At 35.8% G+C, this 23,179-nt stretch overlaps 1 protein-coding gene across 3 annotated transcripts in view; it reads right to left on the reverse strand.

The window, feature by feature from the left end:
* Positions 1-23,179, reverse strand: part of UBR2 (ubiquitin protein ligase E3 component n-recognin 2) — a 55,028-nt gene that overhangs the window by 23,597 nt on the left and 8,252 nt on the right. The window contains exons 4-19 of one of the 3 annotated variants that reach the window (XM_058835202.1): positions 21,948-22,061; positions 18,917-19,044; positions 18,556-18,694; positions 16,804-16,866; positions 15,435-15,555; positions 12,765-12,872; positions 11,179-11,267; positions 10,240-10,338; positions 7,807-7,970; positions 7,615-7,714; positions 6,962-7,090; positions 6,026-6,209; positions 4,927-4,988; positions 4,042-4,152; positions 1,711-1,776; positions 205-327 (exon numbers count right to left, since the gene is read on the reverse strand). In XM_058835202.1, coding sequence (XP_058691185.1) covers positions 205-327; positions 1,711-1,776; positions 4,042-4,152; positions 4,927-4,988; positions 6,026-6,209; positions 6,962-7,090; positions 7,615-7,714; positions 7,807-7,970; positions 10,240-10,338; positions 11,179-11,267; positions 12,765-12,872; positions 15,435-15,555; positions 16,804-16,866; positions 18,556-18,694; positions 18,917-19,044; positions 21,948-22,061 — 1,800 coding nt within the window. Of the gene's footprint in view, positions 1-204; positions 328-1,710; positions 1,777-4,041; positions 4,153-4,926; positions 4,989-6,025; positions 6,210-6,961; positions 7,091-7,614; positions 7,715-7,806; positions 7,971-10,239; positions 10,339-10,412; positions 10,512-11,178; positions 11,268-12,764; positions 12,873-14,984; positions 15,148-15,434; positions 15,556-16,803; positions 16,867-18,555; positions 18,695-18,916; positions 19,045-21,947; positions 22,062-23,179 lie in introns of those variants that run through there. The other 2 variants (XM_058835203.1, XM_058835204.1) reach the window with 2 other exon arrangements.

The raw sequence follows: 23,179 nt of genomic DNA on the forward strand, positions 1-23,179 counted from the left end.
AGTCATAAGTGCAAAAACACTTTCTGACATCTGCCAGTTTGACAGATAAAAACATTAATGCATACTTCAAACTGGCCAAATTAAATTAAAATTGGATAGGTTTTGCTTTTTTATCAAGAAATAGCTCTGTCTCAGTACAATAGCATCTGATACGCTTTGAAAAACAAAACTGAAGATTTTCTATTGCAGCAGTGCATAAAATACCTTGTTAGTATTTTCTGTGCTAAATCTTTTGCCATAGTCTGGAGTACTAAATATCTGATAAAGTTCAAAGCGACTCAGCATTATCATCAGGAAGTGATTTGGATCCATCATAGACACACCTGTCTATTAAAGAAAAAAAAGATTATAAAGAGAAAACAGATCGGGTGTTATCATACGATGTTTGCATATTTATATATGATGTTCACTGTATATTCGCTATAAAATTAATTCCTCTCTCAATCCTACGCATGAAGACTTAAATATTTAAGTTAACTCTCTCAGGACACCAAAAACAGAAGTGTAAGCCCATTTGACAAGCAGAATCCTATGCTTTATCAAGAATTTCTGATGCCCTTTTAAGGGCATCATGCAAAGTATTCAGGGTTACTCCTTCTATCTTAAGCAGTCTAAACAAACTTCAGGGAAAGACTTTGTTTGTTTTTATCTCTAAAATTTTGTTCCTGCTGGCTTATCTTCTAGCAGGCATAATGTTACTTAGTACATACCACTGAAGATTTTAACAACAAATTCCAGTCCTCTAAAGAAAGGCTGAAGATTGTAGTGCAAAGCTTCCAAAACCTTCTTGGTAAGAAAAATACTAAAGTTTCAGTACAGAACAAACATTAACATTCAGATTTGTCCCTTTCTGAATACTACTGGCTAAAGTTTTTTCTGTTTATTAAACAAGGTATCTAAGTTTGCCAATTACAAATCTTTACTGTTAATTTACTATTGCTAATGGGCCCATCTCTAAAAGAGAATAGATATCCAAGAAAGCTACAGGATATCTAACCAAATGGGCAGCTGAAAATGATCATTAAAAATCAGTGGCATATCAAGCCTCAGGGAACTATGTCTGAAAACAGAAGTAACAACTTGGGGCATGTTTATCCTATTGGGTATTGCTACCTCTAGTTAAGATTTGGGGGATTTCATGAGAAAATATTTTGTTATCCAGGTGAACCATGCACCCTGAGCTGCAAATTTTAGATTATATTGCTCTCAATGCAGAAGCATTGCATCTGTGAAAGAGCGAAATAGACTGCCACATGTGCAAAATGTCTTCTGAACGGGAAAAACAAAAAAATTAACACATACACTGGATGCATTTCTGACAACGTGCAGACTCATGCAACTGCCAGTACAGACACCCATTAGTTAAAATATTACATTCTTGAAAATCTGGCATATACACACTAAACAGAAAATTCTGCAATTTGAAAATTCTCCTATTTTCAAAGTGTAGTTAAAAACAAGTATTAAATACTTAAATTTATTTATGCATTAAATTTAAATAAATATATTTAAATAAAATTAACTTTAAATAATAATAGATATTTCCTTTAAAAATTATTCCATAATTATGTAGAAAAAATAAGAAAATTGAAGTCCTTCCACAGAAAAATAAGACTTTTTTTTCCTTAAAATGGTTCTAATGAAGATAAAAATAAACACAAAGACATCCTGAAAATACTTGAAAAAATGCAAACTGGTATACATGATTACCTGAAGCATTACTATGTCCTTGTCAAACATCTCCCTCCTGCACTTCACATTATGATAGTAATAAATCTGAAAAAAATACCCAAAACACCACACCACAATTATTAACAAAGATAATATTTAATCTAAAACTATTATAGTTTTGTAAAAAATAAACTTTGTTATACTGTGTCCATAAACAAAAAATGAATCTGTAATTTGAAAAAATTACAGATCTGGAAAATTTGAAGCAAATTTTAAAAAAATTATACAATTCTATGTGTATGCAAAAAGCTTTTTAATAAAGCACAAGACAATCATAGTTGCTGGCTGGGTTGTAGTGATGCAATGTCTGGATTGCATAAACTTACAAGCAAAAATATTTTTGACCTCTTTAGCTTATGTTTTAATATATTTGTTTAGCAATTAACTGTTTGAAATTCACAGGAGAGAAAGCCCTTGCAGTTGGAGAAATATTTTTTCCTTCACTCCATGAATTCCTCTTTAATCATTTGAGATACCATCTTTCAGGAATTGGCAGTGTCAGCAAAATGGTAATATTGTGACAGAGCTATACTTAACCCAAACCATCCCCGGAAGGAACTCAACAAAACTGAGACAGGCAGCAGCAACACTGCATGACACTGAAAGGCTGGAAAATTTTATTCTACCACAATCGAGACAAAATAAATAGGGCTGACAAGTTTCTGCCTGGAAAAAAACTTCTGTGTGCTAAAGTCTCCTCTAGAGGTTCTTCCAGGAAACTAGCAACAGGACAAGAGAACACAGCCTCAGGTTGTGCCAGGGGAGGTTCTTCTCTATCCTAATAATCCACACATTTGTAATAATCCACACAGAACAGGATGCCTATTCCTATTATCTGCGAAGATCCAAAAGGAGCTGTCTGAACATGAGCTCTCCTCATAGCCAAAGTAAAGAGAAAGTACTTGCAGACTGTGGGAGTTAACTAAACCAAGTTCTCAACTTCAGGATCCCAACAACCAGGGGAAACTAACACAGAGACTTATTTCACTACCAAAAGCTATGCTGAAATTACAGATTTGATATGTGTCTACTGCACTGTGGGCACCATATAATTGTACATAACTAGAGCTCTTTTTGCTGTAATGACAACAAGGACACCAACTTAGGAAGATCCTTCAAGATGCATCAGAATATAATATATTTGAACAGAAAGATTCAGTCTCCTAGTAAATATACATTGCAATTATCTAATGGAGATGAGGGCTGACAGGACTGAAGGAATTTTCTTGCAAATAAATCAAGCTAACACCTCACAGAATTAAACCCTATTCCTGTTGTAATCTAAGTCTTGCTGAGAAAATCACTTGAGACAATCACCCTGGTGGGTGGTATTGACACCACAGTACCCATTTTGTAGCTGTTATGCTTGAAACACCTAATTTATACAAACACTGAGAACATAAGTTTAGAAATTGAAGTCTCCAGAAGTAGTAGAGCTAAAAGCCAAGAAACACTTAGTCCTACATTGCTTCTAATGTTTTGTGGGGTCTTGAGATTTCATTTACTTTATAAATATAAATAGTCATGATACCATAATGCTGCACATTTTTATATCTGAGACACTTTTATGTGGAGGTGATAAATGCATTACCATGGATGCACAGATCTAATTCTGCACTTCCAACTGCTGCTGGACAGTACCCAGTAAAAAAAGCCATTTTAACTTCATAAACTGAGCACTAAGTTCAGTGGCTACTGCAGCAGTCCTGAAACGAAAAAGCAACTTCTGACTAAATAAAAAAAAAGTCAAATATCAGTTTAAAAGCAAAAATACTCAGATGATGTCAGTGCTGATAAAAATGCCTACCTCACATTGCCTTCCATAAGACTGACATAAGTACATTTTCAAATCAACACAGGAAAAGAAGATTTTGAGGTCGTAAAGACCAAAAGCTCCCTCCATACTCAGCACTGGTGAGGTCCCACCTCGAGTGCTGTGTCCAGATGAGGGCCCTTCACTTCAAGAAATACATTGAGGTTCTTCCAGGAAACCAGCAACAGGACAAGAGAACACAGCCTCAGGTTGTGCCAGGGGAGGTTCGGGTTGGACATTGGGAAGAATTTCTTCATGGAAAGGGGTGTTAAAAATTGAAATGGACTGCCCAGGGAGGTGGTGGAGTCACTGGCCCTGGAGGTCTACAAGATGTGACTGGACATGGCCCTTAGTGCTGTGGTCTAGTTCACAAGGTGGTGTTTGGCCAAGGGTTGGACCCAATGATATCAGAGGTCTTGTTCAACCTAATTGATTCTGTGAAATTAGCCTGAAAGAGCTATCAGGAAAGAGTGATTCTACAGCTACTGTGCACTTACCTGATTAACCAGAGAGAAGCCATTCCTTCTCCACATCCCTGCATGCACTTGGGCACATAGGACTAGGCATCGTAGAGGATGTTCTATTAACATAGGTGGGCTAAGTTCACTCTGCATTAAGAAAATGCAATATTTTGATGTATATAGAGAAAATAAAGGAAAATGGGACTGAAATGAAGGAAGATTATATTTGTGATCACTAAAATATTTGGACACTACAAAAGACAAGCAAATCCAACAAAAGAAAAGTTAGATGAGCCTATTCACAATCTTTCAAATTGTTGTTAATCACCCTTACATTCTGTCTTTGCTCCACAGAATTACTGTGTGAGGGCTTTAGTTTATTCCTAAAGACAGCAAGCCTTCATATTTTAAAACATCAACACCAGCAATTTAATAACACTGTAATTTCATTTCTTTCATTCAAAGGTTAAGTACTACTTCTTTCCAAAGACACTGAGATTTCTTCTCCCAGTTAGATTTTATCCTCTTTTATTTTACATTTTTTGACTACCCCTTAAAGAAACAGCATATCAATAAAGCAGTTGGAAAGCAAGAAACAGCTGGGGAAGAAAATTAGAATCCAGCCCAAAGAGAAGGAATCAGATCCTGCCTGGGGTTCCTAAAAGCAGTTTCTGCTACAAGAAGGAGGTCATGCAACCTGAGTCTTAGTTACTTTAGCAAGCAATAATGATCACCTATGCTCATGAATATCTGGATATTAATCTTTTAAGAGGCAATTTTATGTATTAAATGTATTCTCTCTTGGTAGAATTTATGGTACAAAGGTCCTTTGTTTTGTTTAATAACATCCTACACTTACAAGACCAATTTCACGTTCAGCATTAATTATATTTAATGAATATACTACATTTAATTACATACCAAGGGCAGCAGCTCTGGAAACTTGTATGCCACTTCAGTTTTACTCAGCAAAACATGCAAGCCTACATAAAGACACGGAAAAAACATACAGAATATTACATATAATAGTTTATGTAATTCAACAAGGACAAAAAAAGTAATCTAATTTACTCTCGGACCATTGTCCAGACACAATACAGGTCTGCAAATTTATCACCTTGGAGCTACACAGCTATTACCTGAAGAAACATGCTACAAAGAACACATTTTAAGAGAATTGAAGTTTTCCCATTGTAACTGCACAAACCTTGCAGTACAAGTGAGATTTCTGCCTTTTTTTTTGATTCTGTCATGTCCCTGCAGTGAGAGCCCAGAGTCCTTGGTCTGTCTGGACAATCATTACAGCAGATACCTCACCTTTTTATCAGTCCTTGGGGGGTTTATAAAATACCTCAGGAATCAGAATAAGGCCCCTACAAAACACATTAACGTTTTCTGGTTTGCTCTCTTTTGAAGTTACAAGGACTTTGCTCAAAGATTCAAATATTCAAATATTTGACACAGAGCTGTATGGCACTTTACCTAAAAATTATATTTTTTCACTTCGTTATTTGTGAATTTATTTCTACCACGTTCCTTCTGATTCTGTAAACTAAAATTCACAAAGCTTCTTTCAACACAACTGCTGAACAAGATAGGCACAATATGAAGAGAAAGGCATAGCTCAGTTTTCTGGTGACACATCTGTTTGATAAATCTGTTCTCTAACACAATGTTGATTAGTCTATTCAATCTGGCAGCTAAACATACTCCAAAACAGTCAACCACAGTCCAAATTTTGTCGTAGTTCTTTTGAATCACTCAAGTGGCAAAAGCAGCAGTAGCTGCCTATAATACAAATCCAGAGGCATGAGACAATCTCCCCCAGCCTGAATGATAACAAGTTCTCTGGTGCTTGAGAACATCTGGCCTAGAAGCTACCAAACAGCTAGAAAATGGGCAAAATTCATCTTATTCAGGCATTAAACAATGCTTGTGTGCGTCTTCATGTACACAAAAACACAAATCACATCTACAGAACATTTTTTCATTTTCTGAAATATTTTCCAACTGTTCACACCTGCAAGTAAACGAGACACTGGGAGATGAATGCTGACTTTTTCCTGAGAAACGCAGTATCTGATGGTCTCAACTGAATGTCCACACATACTGAGGACAATAGGCTGCTCTCCATCAGTAAATCCACTATGACACTGCATCAACACAGTCAGGCATTTCTTGTAAGCTTCAATCAGTACTTTTTCCTAAAAGAAAGATTTACAAAGATTATGAAAAACTACAGCTCTGAAAAATAATACAGACAACGTAAAAAAGACCAGGAAGGGCTTGAAATTTTTACCTGTAACAACAGTCCTGCAAAATTAAGATAAGAAATCCAACAAAAGAGCCGAATTAAGGAGGGCACAAACTGCAATTTTTGTACTGGTATGTCTGATTAGAAAAATACCCGCTAGGATGTTGATTGGGTTTGGGGTTTTTTGTAACTGACATGATGGTAACTTGCTGAGCAATGATCATGCTAGGCTAGTAAAACCTGCACATTAACTACCAGTAACAAATTAAAGCCAGCCTGAATGTTCAGGTATTCCAGGATCACTTATTCCACAGCCATATTTTACCACACTCAAGTTATGAAATCCTGAAACTTGAAACACTTATGGAGCAGAAACATGATTTATAATCAGTAAGTATTTGGTAGATCCAGGGCTTACTCCTCCATTCCCTCCTCTTTGAAAATTATAACCTGATAGTGTTGTGATAATCACAATCTTCATATGTGTGACAAAACTCTGCAGTATTTGTAAAAGGCATATCTACAGTCTTATGAATTGGTCAGTACAAACCACACTTGTGCTTAAATACAGAAAAGATTTGCATTTGCCCATAGAAGATGTCCTTGGCTCATGGTGAAGTTGCATTTAGGTCAATTTTTACATGTACTAATATTTGGGTTTTATCCCTCTTCACACAGAAAAACAATTCAGAAGGAACGTACATCTAATGCACACCAGTCCTGCATCATTGAAATAACAAGTGTTAATTTCATCTGCAGTGTAAATGCTGCTTCCCACTCTGGTTCCATTTCAATGTGTTGTCCTACTTGACGAGTTATTGGATCCATACCCTACAACAAAAAGAATTATACATTTCAACAATGTATCACTGAAATACACTGACAGCATTAGCAGAGATGTGAGACAGTGGTTAGCTGTCCTTATAAACATATTGTTGCTGCAACAGGTAAAAAGAACTCAGGGGGAATGAAAGGGAATGAAACCGCAAGTGAAGACGTCTATTTGTGTGTCAGGAACAATTTATTCCTCAACACAAGGAGAAACTGCTGACACTTAAGATGAACCAGATTTTGTTCACTGTATTGTCTTGTCTGCCTCTAAAAGTCCAAAATATGCCCCAAATTAAACAACTCATTTTGAACTGCTCTTCCTTTTTATTGTCCTTTACAACAAAATTTTAAGAAGTGAGACAAGAGACAAGATGTTATGTTTTAGGAAAACACAATGGCTCCAAAAGTGATACTGCACTGAAGTTATAAAATGAAGAGTAGATCAAATTTCTTCTCTTTTGACATTATTATTGCTAACTTCCTGGTTAAATTTTGCCAAATTTTTAATTCACAGATTTACATACCTGCATACATTTGAGTAATTCTAAGAAGGCATCAAAACCCTCCAGGAACTTGCGTCTCAAGTCATCTGACCACTCTGCTGGCTTACTTATCAACACGTACCTGGGGAGATTAGAAAGATGCAAGTGCTCATTTTTGATTTGTTTTTTTTTTTTAACTCCTCAGCTTCTCAAATCAGCACATAATATACTTACTTGAGATCCAAAATAAGGCTCTGGACACGTCTGAATTTGAAAGCCTGCAGAGCAGTGTAACGTTCAAACTGAAACCTGCCTTGGATGTCACGGTGCCTTAAGTGGTCCATGAAAGTTTTGATGATAGTGGTCATGAGATTCTCTTCTGTTATTAGCATTCGAGCCTAGGCCAAAGTACATTGAAATTTGCTGTAATTAACAGACACAGCTAACAAGATTTTCACACTACACCATGAAGTTTATAAAATACATTATTTTTTTAATCCAAAAGAATTACATTAATAATTAGAACAGAACATTGAAAAGCACTCTTTTCACAGGATCACAGAAGACAAAAAAAAGGAATCTAGTAAAAAATTATCATAAGCCAGATTTCTTTTTTCAGATCCTTTCTGTACATTAGTCTGTCTGTGGTAAGGCTCCTGTTAACCTATATAATTATGGCACAAGATGTTATGATGTGTCTTATAATTAACTTGTACCTCCCTTTAAGTATGTGTTGCCTCCTCTCAGATAGTTTGAGCCCTTGAGGGGAGTGACAGCTCTTCTGTTTTCTGTTTATAAACTGACAAGAGCTGGTGAGCAGAGCCTCTTCTGAACCAGTAAGGAGCTTCACATGCAACTTCTACATGGAAATTTCATGAAATAACCTCTTATTTCCCTCAAGGTCGACTGCATATATTCATGTGTTGTATGAAACAAATCAGCAAAGTTTGTCAAAGATTGTCTTCATCACCCAGCCTAACCTAACCCAACTTCACAACAGAGAAGGCACTAAGTTACTGCCAGCTCCTACTCATGAACACTTCCACAATTCCCCCACTCTGTTGCTTCTCCAGGTTAAATGGGATGAACATTGCAGTCCTTGGATCTGGCTACTAGACTCAACAAGATTGGTCACTCTGATCTACCACAGTGACACTGTGGCTCTTGACTAAAGCTTCCAGATTCTACAGCTGCTAATGACAATCCAAAATAGTTTCTAAAATACTACTGCAGTGGGGGAAAAGAATCTAATGATTAACATTTTCCCCCCAAAAGATCATCACCAACAGAGCTGCCCATCCACCCTTAAACAAAAGAACTGTAATCCTTAAGAGCTCAAACTCTTAAATCATTAAGATCAGTTTGAAAATGTTACTAGAAGATGGTGTGGTGGTTTAAATTATTTAACTTTCTCATTTAGTTATGAATAAGTGGCTATAAATATATTAAAAATAATACTTAGTTCACATGATAGAAGCTTATCATAATCACTTTCATGTTGTCAATTTATTCCATCATTCTGCACTAGAGTCAAAATGCATTTGCTTTGGTTTTTTGCATGCTTTTAAAATAGAACACATATAAAAGGGGCACTGCAATTACTCTGCCCTGGGAAATGTTTGAAATTACTTTTTCAAGAAGTATGTATTGATACACATATTGTACCACCCCATCGGCCAAAGGGAAAAATACCAAAACCATCTGAATAATATTAGTTGGTTAAGTCTAACTGTAAGTCTGAATATTGCCAACATTCTTACTGAAAGCATCAAAATTTGAAGAGGCAATACAATATTGTCCTGAACCATGGGAACAAAATCCTGAGTTCCTGTTGAATTCCCATGAATAACATCCATCTCTAGGAAACTGAAGAAGTTTGCTCAGTATTGTGATTATTGAATGTAAGAGCTCAATGAAGCTTATTAAATTTGGGAGGATTTAGAAGCATTAATTTTTTAACAATTCTGGGTAAGAAAATCAGACTTTTATTCCAGTAGAGCTCCAAATTTTAATTTTTCTAGTTCATAATTCAAGCAAAGACAGACTTAAAAGGAGACTAGAACACAAAAAAAAAGTTTCCCAAACAAGCTGGTGAAAGACCAGCAGATTTAGTGAGCTGGGAGAAGTCACAGTGCTTGTAGCACCGAAACAAAAGTTAACTTGTAATTTAAAAGAAGACACTGTCTTGAGACTCAAAGTACCAAAGGAAGTACAGAGTATCATGAGAAAATTCTTGCTTGCACTTGTCTTGATTGGAAAATGAACATAAAGTGGATCACTTACAAACTGCACCAGAATGGTGCTCTGAAACCATGATATTCAAACCATAATATAGACTTCTACAAACAGAAAATGTGGCTCAGTATGATGAAGAGTTTAAATGTTATGTGTATGTATCTCTATGAAGTATGAAAGTACCTTTCTAAAAAAAAAGTAAGAGAAAAGTGTAAAAAGAAAAAACAGAAACACCCAGCCCACTGTGGGAAGCCAGACTGAAACTTCCCACTGTTGAATGTTTTAACTTCTAAACCCATAGCAATGTATGCAAACAGTCTGACTGTTCTGCATTTCCACAGTAATGTTAAAGAAATCTGCAGCCTTGATTTATGAACCTTGAGAGGCTTTTTAACAAACAAAGATTTCCTTTTTTGGTCTTTCAGTACTTACAAGAGAAGGCACTGTGAATATCTGTATCGAGAGGTCAGCAATTGAGAACTCTCTGTCGTGGTCATCTTTCATAAAATCACTCTGCAATCGCTCATAGTTCTATTAAGAAGGAGGCAAAAAAAGGCAAGGAGTGCCAACTATCAGTTTTTAAAAGAAAGACAGGCACTACTCACCAGAGTAGGTACAGTGAAGAGTTGGACAGACAGAGCAGCCACCGATACTGCCCGTTCGTGATCATCCTCCATATAATCTCTCTGCAACTGCCGGTAATTCTAAACAACAAGGGGAAATTCACCTCTAATCCACACTGACCTGATTTTTTAACTTAAATGTCTGCTCTGGGAAACTTTAATGCCATGAAAAAGGGAAGACTAGCTCTAATGGATTATTATATGGGTATTTTGTACAAAGAATATGACAACTTAATCTGCTCACATGTGAGATCTACTCACTCTCATTTTCACGATAAAGGCTAGTATTTTATTTTCTACTCAAGAGTCTGCAGCAGAGTGAGCAGAACTTTGCAGTGCTGATTTAAAGCATTTCAAATACCAGTTACTGCAGAAATACTAATCAGCGTAACCAAATTTCAGCACTATTTCTGAGCAGTGCTATAACAGCTTACACCTCAACAATGAGCAGCGATTAGCTCTTAAAAAGTGACAGCCTGCATAGCTGATGGTGAAGACAAAAACATCTGAACTGCTTTAGTTCTGGGGCATCTGAAAGGCCATTTCCTTCCCAGGAGATGAGATGCCATTATAACTAATATACTGAAGAGTAAAGTAAGATTTCCAGCATTTCATTTCAAGTTTTCACTTCCATAAAAAGGAAAAAGAAAAACCAAGTAACAGCTCATTTAAATCACTGTATGCTAACTAGACTCTCTTCACTAGACAGTTTTAGCATTTAATGGCTCTTTGTAAGAAAGATACTTACTCTTGCAAAGCGGATAGCAAAAAGTTTCTTATATTTCAAATCCATAAGAAGACTGCTCATGAATAACTGGTGATACACATTTCTGGCCCCTGTCAAGAAAAATGAATGAGATATTGCATGTCACCATTTTCTATCAACATATTATGGAAACATTTAGAAAAGTAAACTTCCACAGAATGAGGTAAATCTGCATTTCAGAGTAGAAGCTGCTTTGATTAAGTCTGTCGGGTGGTAGCAATGGATGAAGAAGAATAATAAACCAAAATTCTTCAAGAGGCATTATTTATTACTCCTGTATAAGATAACACTGTTGAATGGGAATGTATATCATTAAATATAAGGGAAATCAGCAAAACAAGAACAAACTCTGCTCCTCCTCAGGATAAACAGAGGATTTAGATAGAAAAAGAAGAGAACACTATTATGAGAAGTCTTGGGAACTGCAAATAATTTTCCTAATTGTGAACATCTCCATAAAATAATAGTTAAGCTATCTCTGAGTTTCTAGTCTGTCGGGACAGCCTCCTGGACAGTATTATCAATACAAATTATATTCATCTCTATGCAGCTAGGAAACAAATACACACATGCATAATTTCTTCTGTAGGTGGTCACTTTTAAGTCAAAAGCTATGACACTATTTCCTTAATGGAGAGGAACTATGGAATACAAGAAAAAGTAGATAAATATTGATGTTGAAATAGAAATGCAAAAGTTACTCATTGCTTTCATGAAAGACATTATCCTAACAAAACCTGTATTAAAAATGTTGTAATGTTCCACAAAAGCAGTACTTCTCAGATTACAAAATTTGCAGTGCCAGGACTTCATTCTCAAGACAAACAAAACCTAAAATTATCATTTTCTCCATGCTACATCCACTTTCCACCTTATTTCTTACTTATTTTATTGGTACTCCAAGAAGGTCCCCAGGCAGACATACTGCATCATTCCCTACCTCTCCTTTCTATTTCTCTTTCTTACATCTGTTCTTACACACCCTTTCAGGATATCAAATCAGACACGGAATCAATGAGAGAATAGAAATTAACTCCCTCCCTTTCCTCAAAATTACAACTTTTCTAGCTAATTCTATTACATCAAGCAGCCTTTCAAAATTTTAAGAGCTCTAAAACAACAGAAGAGTAGTTTTCACTGAATGTTCTCAGAATGCTTAAGAATACCTCATGAACACAAGCACAAGTCAAAGCAGAAAGACTCTGCCTTATCCCTTAAAAATAGGCATTTTGGTAGATATGAAATGGATGCAAAGATCCTATACAAACCCCCAATTTCTCTACTGTTTAATCAATTTCCCTTAACTATCACTGTTATTTGTGTATTGAAGTCAGCCTTAATTTCAGACCACTTTGAAAAATTAGACCTAAAACCAACCCCCTCTCCCAACGGTCTATATATTTTCCTGTCTTAAATATACTTGAGAGTGTATCATGAAGGGAGAGATTGTAACAAATTAGGCAAAACTATCCATAATTCACCACAGTAAAAATGATCAAACATTAGCAGATACAGTAAAACTTAGGCATAGCATTCTTTAGCAGTTTCCACAACCTGAGAAAACTCACCTTTCCACAGTTTAGAATCATACAGCATCAGCTTATCTACAAGAGAAGAATTTTCACCATCTGGCCCTTCTTGCAAACCAACCTGACACAATATTCGGCGAAGGCCATCTTAATGAAGAGAAATGGCACAAGTTAGCTACAGCTCAGACTCAAACGTGTTATTTTGACATCCTGAAATTTTCATACAACACAAAAACCCTCACACTGCCCTCTTTTCCATGACAACTGAGTAACAGCACTCATATTTTGCTGATACAAACACAAATATTTCATACCTTGCAAGTTTCATGGCCTGCCTTATGGAACATAGAAACATAGTGAAAATTGCCAAATGCAATGATTTGATATAAAGTTATCAAATATTTATTTGATGGCTTACTAAAATAACAAACAGTTACACAGCAGACTAATTTTCTAGGTTTTAGTTTTCCTGATAAGGCTCCTATGAAAAGGAAAATATAATTCATATATGAAATTACTCATATATTCATGTAGGGGCTTTTTGTTTTCACTTAGGAGTTGCTACCATTTCAAGGCTTCTCTGCATATTTTTTCTAATGGAAAGAAGTAATAATTGTAATTATATGAACACATAAGTTATTATATGCTTGCATCTGACACAGAGCACAGCCCAGACATGGTCCTATTAAGAATGTTCAACCTGGCTTTGCACTGCAGGTTATGCATATTTCCTGAGAACTATGGGACTTACAGAGCCCTTACGTTCACACCCTGCTTGGCATCTCAGCTCCTTAGGCAGAGTGGGCAGCGGCTTAGTGCCTTGTGCCATGTGCTACATGGTGCAGTAACATACACTCTGAGAATTCACACAGTATTTTGGGGTTATTCCTTTTGGCTTGCAGAGATCAATTCCAACTACTATTATGAAGGACAACAAATTAATGGAAACTACTGCATTGGTCAGCAATTGTCAAACAGACACTTATTCCTGAAGTGACATTTGCTGAAGTGACATAGGAAGGATGTAGTGGTCAAACTTCTGATGAAGTTCCAAAACAAGGCTTTTTCTTTCTTAGTGACAAGAATTTGTCATTTCTTTGATAGCAATCATCCAACCTAACTCTGCCACTGCAGAAGACCCCTCCACCTATCACTCAGCCTTTGTTCAGAGACATTTCAGTACAATCACCCAAGCAGCGCAACTCTATCACTCCATGTTACAGATGACTGGTAACAGACAAACACATTTAAAACGCTGAGCAGAATTTCATTTTCTTGGCGTGTGTTAAAAAGCTAAAGGAAATCAAGTCTTTCAGAAGTGCATTTCACAGAACCAGACTCAGAGTACAAGACTTCATCCCAAGACATGGAAGGCAGTTCAAGCAAATGAGCACACTGGTCAAAGACAAAATGTATGTGTGCTGTTTACAGTCAAAAGTGCCTTTTGCCCTTCTGAATCATGGCATTAAACAAGATGAAGTCTTTAGAAACACTACACACACAACCCAAACAAAATTCAGTGCTTTCTTCTGTAACTTGAGATGCTATTGACATATTTAAGTTACTTTTTTGCAACTGTCATTTAGTGCTGAAAATTAATGACTGTGGCACCAGGCACAAATGACATGGCACAAGAGTGGGCTTATAATGAGAAAGACAGCGCCTGCCTACATGTTTCACTGAAAGGGAAATTTCTCACAGAAAGAAACTACTTTCATAACTCCTTTCTATTAATACCTACTGTTTATCAGCAACACCGGAAAATAGTTGAACTGCTACCATAAATTTTGCTCAAAAGTTTGATTTACTTATCTTTAAAACTTTAACATAAACCACTTATATTTCAAAAACATGAACATGTTATAAAGACTCTGCATGACATCTTGTCTGGTTGTCCAAATATCAGTCTAATAAAACAGTCTCTGAAGAAATGTTGCATCTATGCAAAATATATGTGCAATATGACAGCCAAGCATGCTTTGCTAATACTTCTTGCTAACACTTCCAGATTAAAAAAAAAAAACAAACTGCAAGGGGGTCTGTATCTACATTTCTCCATATCAGCAGTTTGTCACTTTTCCTTTTATTCCCCCTCATATCCTACATCTTCACAATCTTATGATTTACCAGGACAAAGGGGGAACCGAGTCAAAACAAAAACTGAGCACTCCCATAAAATCTGACACTGTGCATCTTGATTCCTTTGAAGAAGACTCTTTAAAAAAATCTGATTAAGACTTTGTAAGCTGTTATACTTACCAAAACCCTCCACAATTCCTTGCGTTTTCTCTGTTCTACTTAGCAAAAAATCTGAAGCAATCACTTTCGTCATCATTCATCAAATTACTTCTGAATAATTTTGTTTTATCTAATCAGACAGGTTATTTTCAGCTTACTGCATTCACTTAAAAAGAAGTAGGGACTGAAAAAATAGCTTTTTAGCATACTGCATTTGACAGCAAGTCTCAGCTTCTGTTCAACTAAACAGCTAAACAGAAAAGACTACATAAGACTGGTAGCACTTTCACATGGAAGTTAGAATTCAGAACAGCACTCCAGTAAGAGAAAACAGAATGAAGTCTGACAAGTTATTAATAGCTTTGCCTTATACATTACATATGTGAAGTAAGTAGACAAAATTGCTTCAGTAAAATCAGCTCCTCTCACAAATATTCTCTAAATTATCTCAAAAAGGCTAATTTTGCTCACCTGAATATCCAATAACACTGCCAAGCCAAGTTAGAAGCTTCAGACCAAAGCTTTGATGGGCAACAATAGATGAATGCATAACTTGCACTTTCAATGGCTTTGTCTGACGACTGGTATTTCTCTTAAAAAGAAAAGGAAAAAGGAGGCAATGCATATTTATGTGAGGACTGGCATATACTTCTATACAGAAATACGGCATTCCTACAATTAATTTTTATAATTTATAATATTAATACATATTCTAATTACTAACACCTACATAGCAAACCCAAAAATCTCTGAACTTTGTTTATCCTATTAATATTTGAAGGACCTTATTATACAATATCAGCATATTTAGGTCAATCCATTTTCCACTCCTGGCCTGTTATCAATGCTCACACTGATCTGCTGCATTTTACTGATAAGCAATCACACATTCAACCCAAGACAGCCATGCATGTTTGTCCCTCCCAGCATGACAGGCAAGTCACACAGCAGTCCATCATGGAAACTGACTGTCCACAGACTATTTTCAAAAAAACAAATTAAATATACAGAGTTAAAACAATAAAGAATTTACCGTCATCTATGTGTTAGAAAGCGTAATAGTTAGATGCTACACATAAAAGGCATTTGTTCTTTGCCTGCATGGGCAGCAAGTTGAAAATATTGCACAACACTATTTTTAAAAATATGCTAATGCTTTAAAAATACCTTAAATAGGTAAAGAACAGTAAGTCTAGTTGCAGCATTTGTTTTTCAATGGTTGCAGTATCATACATAAACTATTTCATGTGATTAAGTACTTCACTGCAGCACTTAATAAAATATTAAAAGAGAATACTATTCTCACGTTTTTACATGGAAGAATCTTGCAATATATAGATATTAATATATATAAATATATAAATGCATAGATGCAAAATGAAAGTATTTGCAGTTTCACGCTTGGATTCAATCAGTAATAATTTCCGTAACTGTTGCTGTGAAGGACATAAGCAACTTAACACTATAGGAGAAAAACTACAATAATTTAACTCCAGTGATCTGGACTAGCATGCAATTCTAAAAGATACGTTCAAAATTCCTGGTCACATCTGTTTTATGAAGGAAAAAATTGTCTACAAACTTCTTTTTAGAGAATTATTTTTGGTGTCAGGTAGGCCATAGTAGGAAAAAAAGCCCAACGAAAGATCACCAACAATAAAAACCCCATAAACCAGTATTTTGATAGCTCTTCTGTATTGTAAATAGTATCTCCAACACTTTGTATCATTAAAATATAATGAGTCATTATGATAACAGTATCACAAATTGGGTAGCAAAGCCTCCTTTTGCTTAAGATGCGGCAGTTAGGTAAGTAACATCCCTTACTGCCATCACTTACCACTATTACTGATTTTGCTTGATCACAGTATTGGAAATCTCCATATCGAACAGACCTACGGCCCTGCAAATTCAGAAAGATGTAACATTACCACCAGCTCCTAAACAAGAAGTCCTAATTCTGTGTTTTACATTAGCATAAAAAACACAGCAAAAGCTTCAGATGCATGCTAACTACTCTACCTTTCATGCTATTCTCACTTTTTAAATTACTGTATATAGTTAGATACTTGGATTTTCCAAATGCACCCTGTACCTTTTAAAAGAAGATAAAATTGTATCATATATTCAGTTACCTGTTACATTAAATTTTCTATGTTTAACATTGTTCTTAAGATGAACAATGAAAAGAACTACACTTATTAAAATACTGAAAACATTAGTACAAAGATATTATTCATTAGTTCTGATATAACTTGAAGATATTTTAGATATTTCAGTGCCTTATAAAAAGCAGATATTAAAGTAAATTGGTCTTTTAAATATACAATTGAAGCACTTGTTTTATTCCAAAAGGAAGGTTTTCAGTCGTTCTCCACTGTCAATCCATACATAAAAATAGATAGTTGATTGAATTTACAGTGTACTGCAGACAGGAAAACTCACTGGCATTTTAGATCTGATGCCAAATCACTGCTTCAGGCATAACATTCTCATTTCTTTCACATACATGCTCATGTATATATAGATTCATGTATGTATTTAGAAGTAGAAGGGATCAACAGTAGGGAAAAATCTGAGTGTATCCCACAATACACAGCACATGCTCAGGTGAGCTCATATTCAGGGATCAGATGTGAATCTTCACAAAAAATAAAGCAGTGATAACACAAAACCAAAATCTAGTTCAGTGTTTAGTAAGATGAAGCGGTTGTATTTCTTGCTCCACTGACCTCCTTGAAGTACTTTAACCACCCAAAATGACATTCTTATCACCATTTTGGAAAAGATTCCTCCCCACACCACTCCCCAAAAAAAGGCACAAGCCATTAAGCCAAGTAAAAAATACACTCATTTTTCATGTCAACTGCTTACAGGTTCATTGCAAAAATAACAAGGTGCAGTTACCCAATGAAGCATCACTTTCTTTAAAAAAATGCACACGAGCCACACAACACAGCTGACAGAGTGCTTCTGAAACTGAAATACTAGTTACAATTATATTCAGTATAGAGTAATTCTGAACTCACTGTTCCTCCTGAAAACTGTGTTAAATGCTTTTACCTCTTCCTGCCACTATAATCTGACAATTATGAAAAAGAAAATTAAATTAAATTAAAAAAAGAAACCACAAACCATGAATAGTTCCACAAGCACCAGAACAAAAGCAGTCACTTATGGATTTTATCCCTCACACTTAACTGGTGTTACTCTGAGAAGCATTTCCTATGTTTGGAACATATTTAGGGGCTCTTTCAATATCATCTCCGTGGTTCAGTAAGGGAAGGGCCAAAGCTGCTACCTGTCCTTGACAGAGGAGTGAGAAACACCTTGGTAATTGCACTTAAAAGACCTGCTAGAATACATTTACATTGAAACATATTCAGTATCAGGTCTGGTTTGGACTAGCCAAATAGCATTTATGCACTGAGACATTTAGTATTTAGTATTAAGGCATTTTATGTGGTATGACACACAGGACTCACAGACTCACATTAACCACATGCTTTGGGAAAACAGACTAAAGTAAGTATAGTCATAAAACAAACATTAGGTCAAGATAATTAAAAGTTCTAACAATTCATTCACTTACATCTCTATCTACTGTTGTTGCAAAACCAATGGCTTCCTTCTGTGTGCAGTTGACAGCCTTCTGAAGAGTATAAATAACTTGTTCATAGGTATGGACTTCATCATTAAACAGCATGCAGTAGTAAGTGTCACTCTTCTCACTTCAAAGCAAGGATTAAATTTATGTCATTCAAAGCCACGTCAAAAGTAAAAGCAAGAGCAAAGGAAAAAATATGAAAAATACAAATCTACTACAGTTATTGTATACAAAATATTTCTGACAATTTTAGGAGAGGCAGAAAAGATTCTTAAATCAGAACTTGCATTTTAAACTGCAAATATCTATAAGCCTTTAAAAGGCAGAAGACAAAGATTATACTTACATCATTTCTAGTCCAGGCAATTCATTTTCCTTTTCCCATGTTAATATATCTACTGCATATTTAAATGTAATGGCAAAAATATTATAAGCTCTTGCTACCATATCTTCTGGTAAGTGCACAAGAGGATCCTGGAAAGTAAATATAAATAGCAAACAAGGAGTTAAATGACATTCAAAACTGTCCAATTTGCACCTCTCCTTATCAAAGATGATGTAAGAATCTTTAATGATGTCTTTCTTTAAACGACTTTTCAGTTGAAAAGAACAGTCAATAATCATCCTGTTTTCTTCCAGTTCTACACTGACAGTCACCAAAGCTCTAATCTAACATTCAGTACCTGAATGTAAACTCGCCTCCGATCACCCATTTACATTTTGACACATTCTTCCATTCTCACTCTCCTTGTTCTCACTCCTGCACACCTTTTAAGATAGTTCTTTGGAAGAATTTCAACCTCAGCTATATTAAAATTTGCTTCTTCTGCTATGCCTCCAAAACCATAATTTCAAATCCCTGTATCTTTTGTTCCATTTATCAATATTAGTAAACTGCAGAATACAAACGACCGTGCATCTCATGTTCTGTTTTATATGCAGCATGCATTAAAAGGTATAAGTCTTATCTATCCAGGCTTATACAACATGCAGCACACTGGCATCATGATTTATGATGCACATCCCTTTATATGCTGTGGTATATAAATAATTAACTGCTGAAATGTAAATACATTTCATAATGCTCTGTCCACGTCTCAGTCTTGCTCACAGAGAGCTGCTCCTTTTTGTCCATGGACCGTGCAACCATTTGTGCCTATTTTCTGTTCTCCATCTGACAACTGCAGCAGCCCTTACAAACTTCTCCAGCTCTCTGTGCCAGAGCAGAATGGTGGCTGCTGCAGGTGAGGGAATGGAAATGTGGAGGGGAAGAGGAGAGCTGCCTCAGTCTGCTAAGTCGAATGGACTACTTTTTGGAGCAGCAAAGGAGAACCACTGGCAACTCTAAGATAGTGCAGGTACCACTGCCATTTCTCTCCAGTCCATTTTAAGGATGGTGAATAGAAAACATTATAAACCTCTTCTCTTAAGAAAGTTGTCTTTTACTGTATCAAAAGTTTGAGAACAACTAGTTGCTCTTCTACAAACCTGGAAAGGCAATGTTGCATAACCTGCAGGTCACCTGGGCATACACTATACACTGGGTCATTGACCCGATTCATCATTTGATACTTTGATGTATGTGTAATTGTTAGACAATTAAAATAACAGTGGCCCAATTTCTGGTTTAGGATTACCTAATACTAAATTCTATGCTTCACTACAGCTTAGGTTGTATAAAAATGGCCACAATAATCTTCTCTCAACTTACGTCTGCATCATCTAAAGCAGATGAATTGCTTGACAAGTTTTTGACAAGAATTGCTTGACAGTCAGCAATTCACCTGTACTAATAAAAGTTTATCCCCTACACGCCAAGATTCTTTGGGAATATTTGGAAGCTTTACAAGAGTGGTAACAACTGCCATTTCTCCTTTTTTTTTTTCTGTTCATTTAAAATTTATCCAGGTTACGAAGAAATATCAGCCACCAAAAGCAAAGGCAAACCGTAAGGAGCCGCTCTCCCTCTATTCCCAGAACTTTCAACAAAGGCACATACCTGGGAAAGGCAGAAAACAAGCTCCAATAATGCTCAAAAAACCATCCTTAATCTACCTCAAACAACACTGCATAAAAGATTTCAATCTCCATGGTTTATGGGGAAGAAACACAAAGCTGCCCAGAACCTTGATTTTTCTGTCAGTCACACTCACTGTTTGAGTATCTTTGGGCAAAGAAGCAGCAGTCCACCCAAGATTTCGTAACAGGAGTTTCCTAAGGCTGCTAATTAATGTGACCTGGCACGTAGACCAAGTGGTGAGTCCAGCAGCCATGCTAGAGTCTTAGGGCTAGAGAGCGAGAACAGATTTTAGAAAGACCACTGTCACTGAAAATACAATTACAGTTGCTTCACTTAAACCATCAGATCAGCAAAATTACTACCAATGCTTGCCTTAGATTTTCCCTTTTAAAAAATCTCACAGTATTATATACTATATATATCTATATCTAGGTATATCTATATCTATCTATATCTATCTATTTATCTATATCTATATATACACACTATATACTATATAAGAACAGATATGAGTGGCTAGGCCAGAAGCCAAATTAGCCACATTCACTCCTGAGATGTAATAACAGATAAGACTATAAGCAGAAGACAGAATGCTTCTCTGGTGTCCAGTAACTTAAGACACTAACATTTCCCATACCAAAGATGGTACCTACAATTTTAAATGGCCATTGGTAATTTTTCCCTCCAATCCATGTTAAATTTCCTTTCAAACATGTATAAACTTTTAACAACAGTGTTTTGCAGTGGTTAGTCCAACAGCTTGAGTTCCTCCTGTAAGATGTGGCATGCGTTTTTGCATTTAATATGTCCAAGTTGTTATGCTATCAATCTGTTGTGAAGATGTGTTCTTTATTTACCTTCTCCATACCAAACAAGCTCTTTTAGAGGCCTCTGCCTTACATCTCCATTATGACTTTTCTGTGAGAGCAAGGAGAGCAAGGTATTTTGAATTTTAAAAATCTGCACACTTCCCGTTGGTAAGAATCAAAATATTTGTTGCACAGACAGCTCAATTTGGCTTCTTGGTGCAAATGATTATGTGAAAATTTTTATTTTTTGCATGTGGCAGAATCCCTTGACCTCTCAGAATATACAGAAAAACAAAGAAACAGAACTAAAGCTGCAGAGGTGACAAAGAACATACAAAGAGAAGCCTTTAAGTAGAAAACATTTTCAGGTACTTCTTAAGACATTAACTTTTGTGTAACACTGTGGTTCAAATTTTCCTATTACAGTCCCTACAACCTCTCATGCAGGGCATACAAGATTAAAAATAACCTCATGTGAACAATTTATACATATACATACACATATACACAGTTAATGTTTTGAAACATGATGCCTCCATTGTAATTACCTCTTCTTCTGCAGTTTCTGAAGTGTTAAGTTCATGCTTCTGACAGTAAGGACCTTCCTTCCAAGCTTCTGTATCACCACAGTCACAGAAACCTCCTCCACCTGATGTTGTCATCTGAAATTATTTAAAACCAAAACAGTTCATGCGAGTATGCATATGTATCATATATGCACATTAAGAAATGAGTAGTCACAGCTGTACTACAGAAGCATGATAACAACACCTCATAGCTTTAGACAGTACCCTGCTAAAATAGCAGTGGAATCATGTCTACTTTTATGACAACTGAGAGCTTGTCTACCACATCAGTGTGCCTACATCAAAAGAAAAAACCCTGAACAACAAAATACCTTCAAACACTTCCATTCTGGCCGGCCAGAAGTTTTCAGATTTTCTGAATCTATTACTTGCCATGGCATCTGTACTATGCCAAATTCTCACAGTTTTAACCTGAACAAAGCTAAATCATTTCACATGGCACTATTATAAGCGAGTAAAAGATGTGCTTTACGACAAAAGGAATTGACAGACTTAAATTTTTTACCTATGTAAGCACAGAAAAAAAGCACTGGAAAATTTTAAGGCTATATTTACACTGTTTTAAGAAAATTTATTTTAAAGACCACCTCAAGTTAATAAGCATAATACTACTTCTTTTTTGAATCACACCTATTAGCTGATGCATAGAAGAATTCTTCTTTTACCTAGTTTTGGTATACTTGATGTAGTCTATACATACAGGCACATCTTACAGTATCAATAAAACTAGATGGACATTTGAAAGAACATTTGCTCACACTTTTGGATGTTACTTAGACTTGTTAATTCAATAGGCTCAAAATGTACAAGAAGTAAGCTGTTATCAGCAGATTTGGCTGGCTTTCTTGATAAAAGTTGTTGTGCTTGGAGGTTTTTTCCTGAATCCTAGTGCTCGTTTTAACTATGCAGTGAATAGATTTACATTAGCAGCAGTGCAGTATTGTAAAGAACAGATTTACAGAAAGGCTGCACTGGTAGTTTTCATGTAACTTTTTACTTTAAAAACACACCAAGGTCTTCTTGGCTTTGTTTGCAGGGTTTTGTAAAATAATCTGTACTACTAATAACATTACATTACTAAAATAAACACCATTTAGAGTTTTCATTTTCTATTTTAACTTTATGTTTAAGCTTTACATAGAAGAGGCTTCTTAATAAAGGTTTTTCAATAGCTTTTTAAAACAGTCAAACAC

Source organism: Poecile atricapillus, chromosome 3 (genome assembly GCF_030490865.1).
Source record: "Poecile atricapillus isolate bPoeAtr1 chromosome 3, bPoeAtr1.hap1, whole genome shotgun sequence".
Lineage (NCBI taxonomy): Eukaryota > Metazoa > Chordata > Aves > Passeriformes > Paridae > Poecile > Poecile atricapillus.